Genomic DNA, 10000 nt, shown 5'->3' on the forward strand with positions numbered 1-10000 from the left:
ACACACACACACACACGCACAAACAAACACAAAAAACAACAAAAAACAACAACACTCAGACAATCAGACATATATTTATATGTATCTGTGTGCATTATCACTTTTATTAAAATATTATTGAAAATAGTTATTGTTTTTGATAACTATTACAGCTGATTGTGAAGAGATTATATTTAAGGAAGAAAAAAGTGAAAAAAAAACACAGAGAAGAGAGAGAGAAAGAAATGATTAAAAAAAACGTAATGACACCTATAAAGAAACCTTATAAATGGAAGAAAGAGAGAGGAATATAGAGTATGTGAAAGGAAGAGGGAGAGTTTAAATTAGAGAAGGAAGGAAAAGCAGAAAAGGTCGAGAGGGAGATATTAGAAATGAGAAAGAAAAGAAGAAAAATAAAAAAAAATAAAGGAGAAATTAGAAGAGTGAAAGAAAGAAAGATGAAGAAGAAGAATACAAAAAAATAAAAAAGATAAAACGAGAAAGTAGAGAATGAGAAATGAGAAGTAGAAGAAAACCGTAGAGCGAAATAAAGGAGAAATTAGAAGAGTGATAGAACGAAAGATGAAGAAGAAGAAAAATAAAAAAATAAAATAAAACGAGCAAGTAGAGAATGAGAAATGAGAAGTAGAAGAAAACCGTAGAACGAATGAGAGGTCTAGAGAAGGGAAGTGAAGGAGACGGCAGAGCAACGATACTATCTAGTTAGCCAAGAGATAACTCAGGCACAAGCAATTTATTCAAGCAATTACTGACCTTAGAGCAATTTATGGAGCCAATAACCTTCATGGCGGCAGATATGTGAGGTGTAGGAGCTAGCCTAACCTAACCACATCGGTCTGAACACTTCGAAATACTCGTGTAATTATGTTATTTAGGTTATTTAAGTTTGTTCAATAATTGAGAGACTATAGATCATCATACGAGGGGACACTTAGCTAAGTCGTTTCTATAGATGAGATCCAAATGCATAAATAGGGTTTAATTTTATTTGTTCTCTATTTGAGAAACTCTCTTATAACGCACGTATACCCTAAAAAAAAAAAATAAAAAAATCGACCCGTTGTAAAAAAAAAAAAATAATAATCGACCCTTTGTTAAAAAAAAAAAAAAAAAATCTAAATATATATGTTACTCTTTATCTTATCTGCTCAATGACTGAAAAAAACTGTATCTTCTTAGGAGAGTGAACACTAAAGGGAAAACGCGTTTATTTGTATAAGCGCCAAACATATCCACGAATCTATAAGTAGAATACGTTTATATTTATCCTCCTTCGGTGCTGAAGACCTGCTTTAGCTATGACGTAATCACCTTCGGTATTTCTTCAATTTATTTATATACTTTCTTCGACATGAGTTCAAGTAAAGCCTTGTCGTAAAGCTGTAACTGCCAGGTTGAGGTTCCACGTGTTAATATATTTTCTGAATATCGGCCATTGAGCATTGTGGTCTGGCGAGTTGTTTTGCCTAGCAAGAGAGGGAGGGAAGGAGGGAAGGGAGGGAGGGAAGGGAAAGGAGGGAGGGAAGGGAAAGGGGGAAGGATGAGAGGGAGGGAAGGGAAAGGGGGAAGGATGAGAGGGAGGGAAGGGAGGGAGGGAGGGAGGGAAGGGAGGGAGGGAAGGGAAAGGGGGAAGGGAGGGAGGGAAAGAAAGGAGGGAAGGGAGGGAGGGAAGGGAGGGAAGGAGGGAAGGGAGGGAGGGAAAGAAAGGAGGGAGGAAAAGAAAGGAGGGAAGGAAGGGAAAGGGGGAAGGACGAGAGGGAGGGAAAGGAAAGGGGGAAGGATGAGAGGGAGGGAAAGGAGAGAGGGGATGGGAAGGAGGGAAGAAAAGGAGATAGGGGAAGGGAGGGAAGGAAGGAGAGGAAGGAGGGAAAAAGGGGGCAAAATGATGGAGGGAAATGAAGGAGAGGAGGAAGGGAGTAAAAGGAGGGATGGAGAGAAAAGGAAGGGAGGAAAAAATAAGGAGGGAAGGGACGGAGGGAAACAAAGGAAGAAAAACGTGGAGGAAAAGGAGGGAGGGAGTGAAAGGAGGAAAAAGGAAAAAAATGAAGAAAGAAAGGCGAGAGACATGAAAAGAGGAGAGAGGGAAGAAGAGGGGAAAAAGGGTGAGGCGGAGAAGAGAATGAAAAAAGGGGAAGGAAAAAAGAAAATTGAAAAGAGAGAGAAGAAAGCGAGAGAGCAAGAAGTTTAAAAAAATAAAAAGGTAAAAAGATAAAAGAGAGGGAAGAGGGAGAGAAGAAACTAAAAGACAAAATGAAAAGAGAGAGGCGGGGAGGAGAGGAAGAGATAAGGAAAATTACAGTAAAAGAAGAAGAACGAGAAAAAGATAAGAAGAAAATCGAATAAGTGGAGTAGGAGGGAAATGAAAGGGACGAACCCCGTTAGAAGGAAGAAGAGTGTGTGTGTGTGTGTTTGTGTGTGTGCATGTGTGCATGTATATGTGTGTGTGTGTGCGTGTGTGTGTGTGTGTGTGTGTGTGTGTGCGCGTGTGTGTGTGTGTCTGAGTGTGTGTGTAAGTACATATTCACACACCGAAAGCACCCAACTAACATTAATAACACGAATCTATAAGTCCCAGGCTTAATCAGTCGGGGATTCGAACAGACACTAATGAAGTCGAAGGCCTCGGTGTCTGGAAGGGCGTGTCCCCTGTGACATGACACCTCGAGAGCCCAGATGACACCGAAAAGAAGCCGCTCCCGGGATGCCTTTTCGTGAGATGGGAGGATGGGAAGCTGTGAGGCTGTGAGGCTGTGAGGCTGTGAGGCTGAGAGGCTGTGAGGCTGTGAGGCTGGGAGGCTGTGAGGCTGTGAGGCTGTGAGGCTGGGAGGCTGTGAGGCTGGGAGGCTGTGAGGCTGGGAGGCTGTGAGGCTGAGAGGCTGTGAGGCTGTGAGGCTGGGAGGCTGTGAGGCTGAGAGGCTGTGAGGCTGTGAGGCTGGGAGGCTGTGAGGCTGGGAAGCTGTGAGGCTGTGAGGCTGGGAGGCTGTGAGGCTGGGAGGCTGTGAGGCTGAGAGGCTGTGAGGCTGTGAGGCTGGGAGGCTGTGAGGCTGAGAGGCTGTGAGGCTGTGAGGCTGGGAGGCTGTGAGGCTGGGAGGCTGTGAGGCTGTGAGGCTGGGAGGCTGTGAGGCTGGGAGGCTGTGAGGCTGTGAGGCTGTGAGGCTGGGAGGCTGTGAGGCTGGGAAGCTGTGAGGCTGTGAGGCTGGGAGGCTGTGAGGCTGAGAGGCTGTGAGGCTGGGAAGCTGTGAGGCTGTGAGGCTGGGAGGCTGAGAGGCTGTGAGGCTGTGAGGCTGGGAGGCTGAGAGGCTGTGAGGCTGTGAGGCTGTGAGGCTGGGAGGCTGTGAGGCTGAGAGGCTGTGAGGCTGGGAGGCTGGGAGGCTGGGAGGCTGTGAGGCTGGGAAGCTGTGAGGCTGTGAGGCTGGGAGGCTGGGAGGCTGGGACGATGAGAGGCTGAGAGGCTGTGAGGCTGGGAGGCTGTGAGGCTGAGAGGCTGTGAGGCTGTGAGGCTGGGAAGCTGTGAGGCTGGGAGGCTGGGAGGCTGTGAGGCTGTGAGGCTGTGAGGCTAAGAGGCTGTGAGGCTGGGAGGCTGTGAGGCTGGGAGGCTAAGAGGCTGTGAGGCTGTGAGGCTGGGAGGCTAAGAGGCTGTGAGGCTGGGAGGCTGGGAGGCTGTGAGGCTGTGAGGCTAAGAGGCTGTGAGGCTGTGAGGCTGGGAGGCTGGGAGGCTGGGAGGCTGGGACGATGAGAGGCTGGGAGGCTGTGAGGCTGGGAGGCTGGGAGGCTGTGAGGCTGGGAGGCTGGGAGGCTGGGAGGCTGTGAGGCTGGGAAGCTGTGAGGCTGTGAGGCTGGGAGGCTGGGAGGCTGGGACGATGAGAGGCTGAGAGGCTGTGAGGCTGGGAGGCTGTGAGGCTGAGAGGCTGTGAGGCTGTGAGGCTGGGAGGCTGTGAGGCTGTGAGGCTGTGAGGCTAAGAGGCTGTGAGGCTGTGAGGCTGTGAGGCTGGGAGGCTGTGAGGCTGTGAGGCTCGAACGGGGACCACTTCGGAGATTCTGAGAGAGATGCTGGTAGGGGGGGGGGCGAGATAAGGGGAGGCTAAAGCTGGGGGGGGGGGGAGAGGCGGGGTGGTGTTGGAGGTAGGATGGGGGGATGGTGGGGAGGTTGGGGGAGGTAGGGGGAGAGGGGGATTGATGATCGAAGGAAAGTGATGATCGGGAGGAAGACGGAGATGGTGTGGGGGAGGGGGGGGGGGTGGATCTTACTGGGGAGGAAGAGAGTGATGCTGGGGTCGTTCGGGGATGTTGGGGTAGAAGACGGAGATGAAAGGGACGTTTGGGGAGATGCTGGGGGACGCTGGGGGATGCTGAAGGGAGATCAAATCTGATGGGGATTATCGCAATGCTCACGTATCGGACCCCCGTAGTCCTCGTTACTATTTCATTTGATCATTTTTGTGTGTGTGTGTGTGTGTGTGTGTGTGTGTGTGTGTGTGTGTGTCTGTGTGTGTCTTTGGTGTTTGCAATTAGTATTGTTTCTGAGGGAATGGTAATTTATATTCGTTGATTATTGATTCATTTTTAAAATCGTTGTTCAAGAAAAGAAAATCATATGTACGTAATATGCAAATCAGTTCTCTTTAAATTGTTATGAAACTACATAAAGCGGACTTTATATTGCGTAATATGAACACCGAAGAATGAGATTGTGTCTTTAAATAAGTAATTGGCTTTTTATTGAACATTTTATTTGGGGAAGTTTATCAAAAGATCCATTCAATTGAAATAGTTAAAATAGCAACCATTACCAAAAAGGAGAGATTAATAATAAAGAAACAAACAAACAAAAAAAAATAGATAGCCAGAAAAGATATCTGAAACAAATAAAAATTCAGGTAGTGACAACCATTGAAAGCCTTCGAGGATGGGGGGGGGGAGATAGACGGGGGAGAGGGGAGGGGAGGGGCGCCATGCTGTCTGCGGTTACTCATGACGTCATCAGTGTCTGAGGGGCCCCCATGCCCAGGAGGCGGGTCGTGGGTGCGTGTATGGCAGAGGGGGGATGGGGTAGGAGATGGGGAGGGGGAAGAAGGAAATGGAGGAAGGTGTGGAGAGGTTAGGTGGAAAACGGGGATGGAGAGAGAAGTGGAGAGGGAAAGGGGAAGAGGTGGAGAGATAGGTGGAAAAGGGGAGTTGGAGAAGGGGAGGTGGAGAGATGGAAGAGGCTGTGGAGAAAGGGAAGGGGGGCGGGTGGAGAAGGTGGATAGAGGGGCAGGTAGGGGGCGGAACGGAAGGGCAGAAGGAGGGAGTGGCCCTCGGCAAGGCTTGAGGAGAGGGGTGGGGGGGGAGGCGAGGGGTGTTGAAGGCCACGGGTTACAGGGTTGAGATTGAAGAGAGAGAGAGAGAGAGAGAGAGAGAGAGAGAGAGAGAGAGAGAGAGAGAGAGAGAGAGAGAGAGAGAGAGAGAGAGAGAGAGAGAGAGAGAGATGGGAAGGAGATAGAGTGGGAGGGAGAGAGTGAGTAAGGGAGAGAGAGAGAAAGGGAGAAAGAGATTAGAATGTAATAGTTAGAATGAGTGACAGAAAGAGATTTTGCAACAAAAGATAAGATGAATAAGAAAAAACGAAAAAGAGGAGGGGGGATAGAAGAGGAGGAGGAGGAAGAGAAGGAAGAGGAGGAGGAAGAGGAAGAGAAGGAAGAGGAGGAGCAGGAGGAGAAGGAAGAGGAGGAGGAGGAGGAGGAGGAAGAAGAAGAAGGTTGAGGTGGAAGAGTGTAGGTATAGAGGAGGAGGAGGAGGAGGAGGAGGAGGAGGAGGACTGAGGAAGTTGAGATTGAGGAAGGTAAGTGGAGGGGGGGATGGGGTGGGGGGTGGGGGGGATAAGCCAAGATAAAAGGTTGTGGCTTGAGGGAGAACTTGACTACTCGGGTTAGGAGCTGTTGATGGAAGGGGGTGGGGGGGGGGATGGGTGGGGGTGAGGGGTGGGGAGGGGAGGGTCAAGAGGAAGGGACTCTAAGTGCCGAACCTGCACGGGTAGGGGGGGGAGAAGGGAGGGGAGGGGGAAGGGAGAGAATGAGGCTGGGGGAAGGGGGAGAGAGGGAGAGAAGGAGAAGGGGGAGAATGGAAGGTGGGGGGAGAATGGAGGGTGGGGGGAGAATGGAAGGTGGGGGGAGAATGGAGGGTGGGGGGAGAATGAGGGTGGGGTGAGGGGGTAGGGTAGGGTAGGAGGAGGGGTACAAGGAGGCACCCGGGGAAAGGTGTAATGGTAGTTGGCCCAAGCTTTATGGTCATGCCCTAAGAGCACATAGGAGCACGGACATAGACTTAATAGGAGCTTGTTGTATTACGGAGGCCGCCCCTCCTACCCCCCTCCCTCCCCCTTCCCCCTCCCCTTCCCCGTATCCCTCCGTCCCAATTTTCAATAGATCCTCCATTTTACTTTTTTTTTCTTTCTTATCTCTCTTCTTTTTATTTTATTTTCTTTTTTCTTCTACTTCTTTTTTTTATTCTTTTCCTTCCATTTTTTTTATTTGTTTATTTTTTTCGCCATCTTCGTCTTCTTCTTCTTCCTTCCTCCTCCTCCCGTTATTCTTCCTTTTCTACTCTTGTTTTTGTTTTTGTTTTTCTTTCCTTCATATTCTTTTTTCTGACTCCTGTTTATACCTAATCATCATTCTCTTCCTATCCTCTCCTCTCTGCTTTTCCCTTTCCTCATTATCTCCCTTCCCTCTCCTCCCTCTCAACCCTTCTCCTCCTCTCCTTCCTCTGTATTTTCCTCCCCTTCCTCATTATCAGCTCCTCCCTCTCCTCCTCATCCTCTCTTCTCCTCCTCCATTCCCTCATTATCCTCCCTCCTCCTCCTCCATTCCCTCATCATCCTCCATTCTCCCCCTCCCTCCTCCTCCTCCATCTCCTCAACATCACCCCTTCTCCCCCTCCCCCTCCCACGCCTCATTATCCTCCCTCCTCCTCCGCCATCTCCTCCTCATCACCCCTTCTCCCCCTCCCCCTCCCCTTCCCTCACCTCATTATCCTCCCTCCTCCTCCGCCATCTCCTCCTCATCTCCCACTTCCTCCTCTTCCATTCCCTCATCATCATCCCTTCTCCCACTCCCCCCCTCCCCCTCCCCCTCCCCCTCCCCCTCCCTCACCTCATTATCCTCCCTCCTCCTCCGCCATCTCCTCATCTCCTGCCTTTCCTCCCAGCCAAGCCAAGGACTTCGGCTTCTCCAAAGGAAAGGTTGCGGAGTTTCATTCATATATAATTCCAAGGTGTTTATCGGGTTGCATCATGGGGTCGGCGCTGCTGTATCGGCTGTGATCGGGGGCGAGGGAGGTGACGTCATTGGGAGGGAGGGAGGGAGGGGGAGGGAGGGAGTGGGGTGGGAGAGGGTGAGGGGAGGGAGAGGGGGAGGGAGTGGGGGAGGGGGAGATGGAGGGAAGGAGGGGGAGAGGGAGAGGGAAGGAGGGAGGGAGGGAGGGTGAGGGAGAGGGTGAGGGGGAGAGGGTGGGAGAGGGAGAGGGGGAGATGGAGGGAGAGGGGGAGATGGAGGGGAGGGTTGGGAGGGAGGGAGATGGAGGGAGAGGGTGAGGGGGAGGGAGAGAGAGACAGAGACAGAGGCAGAGAGAGAGATAGAGAGCGAGAGAGAGAGATAGAGAGAAAGAGAGAAAGACAGAAAGAGAGAAAGAGACCAAGAGAAAGAAAGACACAAATCAAGACAAAAAAAAAAAAAAAAAAGTGAGAGAGAAGATACAAAAAAAAACAAAAAAACACAAACGAGTAAGACGAAGACTCAAACGTAAGAGAAAAACACAAAATAAACAAAGAAAAGAGAGAAAAGAAGAGAAAAAAAGGAAAAAAAAAAGCAAGCCAAGCAGTTTAATGATAATGTATCGCCGATGACTCCCTGCCAGTGTTACATGACAGTCGGGAATTCCCTGAGGTTGCCTTAAGATTTTCTCATTTCGTTTTCTTCTCCGTTTTCTGTTACTTCGTTTTTTTATGTTTACTGTAATTTTTGTTTATCGTTTTTTGTGAAGATTTTCTCATTTCTTTTTCTTCTCCGTTTTCTGTTTTTTTAATGTTTATTGTAATTTTTGTTCATTGTTTTTTGTGATTATTATATAGTTTAAAGTATTTTCTCATTTCTTTTTCTTCTCCGTTTTCTGTTACTTCTTTTTTTTATGTTTACTGTAATTTTCGTTTATTGTTTTTTTGTGATTATTATATAGTTTGAAGTATTTTTTATGAGTATTTCTGAAGTTGTATGAAGTAGGATTTAATACGATAGGACTACTGTACACGCTGCGATTTTCACTGTTGATATTGCTACGGGTATCGTTACTACTGTTACGACTATTGTCATTATTATTACGACTATTACTTCTTTTGCTACTGCAATTACTACTATCAATAGGGTTATTGCTACTATTGCTTCGGCTATTACTACTTCCATTATGATTGTTACTATTATTAGTACTAATATTACTACTTTTAACTTTTGCTACTACTGATATGACTATTATTGCTATCATTATGATTATTATTACTATTACTATTACCATTGTTAGCATGATTACGACTATTACTAATATTGCTATGACTATTACTAGTTTGTTACGACTGTTATAACTATTACTACGACTATTATCATCACAACAAATGTAATTCTTTATCTTGCTACGTTTATGCAATGTCAGTTATTGATATAATAAAAAAAAATAACATAAAAAAAAAAACATTGCTACTATGCTACACCTCTTATATCAAAGATTACCATTACTTTTACAAACACTTTCATTAATCAAAGATTCCATCACTGCAACGAACCTGCATTATTATTATCAACATCTTCAATTCTTCTTCTTATCACTGTCTCTGTCTCTCCCACAGGTATGCAGCGAAGACGTGCCTCTTGTACATACACCGGCAGGTCTGATTAAGTTGTGTTTTTTCTCTTTTTGTTGTCTTTTTGTTTTTCATTTCTTCGACTTTGGGTGTTGATGGTACAGTATGTACGGGCTAGGTCTGTTACTGTCTTTTTTTTTTTTTTTTTTTTTTTTTTCATTTACTGTGTGTTACTATTTTATTTTTTTTCTTCTTCATTTCTATTTCGGTTTTGCCTGTACATTCATGTGCTTCGTGTCACATCTCGATGGGGAGGGGGAGGGGGGGGGGAGTTCAATGCCCCGGTTGTATGCTGGTTCAGTGATGCTTATTTGTCTATTCTGTGGCATTCGGTTATATGCTGATACTATAGAGGCCACACATAACCTTCTAGCGAATGAAACCTAACGCTCTGACACATAATTATCTAACGCATAAACCCTCTGACACATGACACATAATTATCTAACGCATAAACCCTCTGACACATGACACATAATTGTCTAACGCATAAACCATAACTCTCTAACGTAGAACACAGAACATTCTAAATGACATAGCACATGGTTCTCTATCACATAAAAGATAACCCTCTAATGCACGGCACATAACTCTCTAACGTGTAACACATAGCCATCTAACACATAGCACATGACACACAACATAACTAAGCAACGGGAAATATATATATGTGTTATGCTCACCATGCCAAATCATCCATTCCCAGTCAGAAAGTGACATCATACTACACATAACATCATACCACATACCACATAATCCTACAACATAACTACATAAAACCGTTATAACACATCATAAGACACAGCAAAATCAAAAATCTCTCATGTGTTACAGTGCTGATCCTAGTAAATTCCCTATTGATTCTTAAGCTAGAATCTCTGGTGCGGGCGTTGTCTTGCCTTTATCCCCGAGGCGTGAATGGCTAATCAACGAGGCATCCTTTTGATATTGAATATATAATCGAAGGCAACCTTTTACTACTTTCAGTTGGTAATGATCACTTCTCGTGTACGGGTGTCGCTCTTCTTTTTCTTTTTGTATCGTTTTTTTTTCTGTTCTCGGGTATTGGTCTTTATATTTTGCGTGAGGGAGGGAGGGAGGAAGGGAGGGAGG

The 10000-nt window shown here is 46.6% G+C and overlaps 1 protein-coding gene across 2 annotated transcripts in view; it reads left to right on the forward strand.

Annotated features, from left to right (window-relative positions):
* Positions 1-10000, forward strand: part of LOC122255975 (venom allergen 5-like) — a 200480-nt gene that overhangs the window by 17024 nt on the left and 173456 nt on the right. Inside the window, exon 2 of one of the 2 annotated variants that reach the window (XM_086533364.1) lies at positions 8873-8912. The exons of the other annotated variant lie outside the window; for it this stretch is intronic. Within the exon in view, the coding sequence (XP_086389490.1) occupies positions 8875-8912 (38 nt within the window). The 5' untranslated portion in view covers positions 8873-8874. The remainder of the gene's footprint in view (positions 1-8872; positions 8913-10000) is intronic. 2 annotated transcript variants of the gene reach the window in all.

Source organism: Penaeus japonicus, unplaced genomic scaffold (assembly GCF_977035675.1).
Source record: "Penaeus japonicus unplaced genomic scaffold, GWHDUDI00000001_assembly GWHDUDI00000003, whole genome shotgun sequence".
Lineage (NCBI taxonomy): Eukaryota > Metazoa > Arthropoda > Malacostraca > Decapoda > Penaeidae > Penaeus > Penaeus japonicus.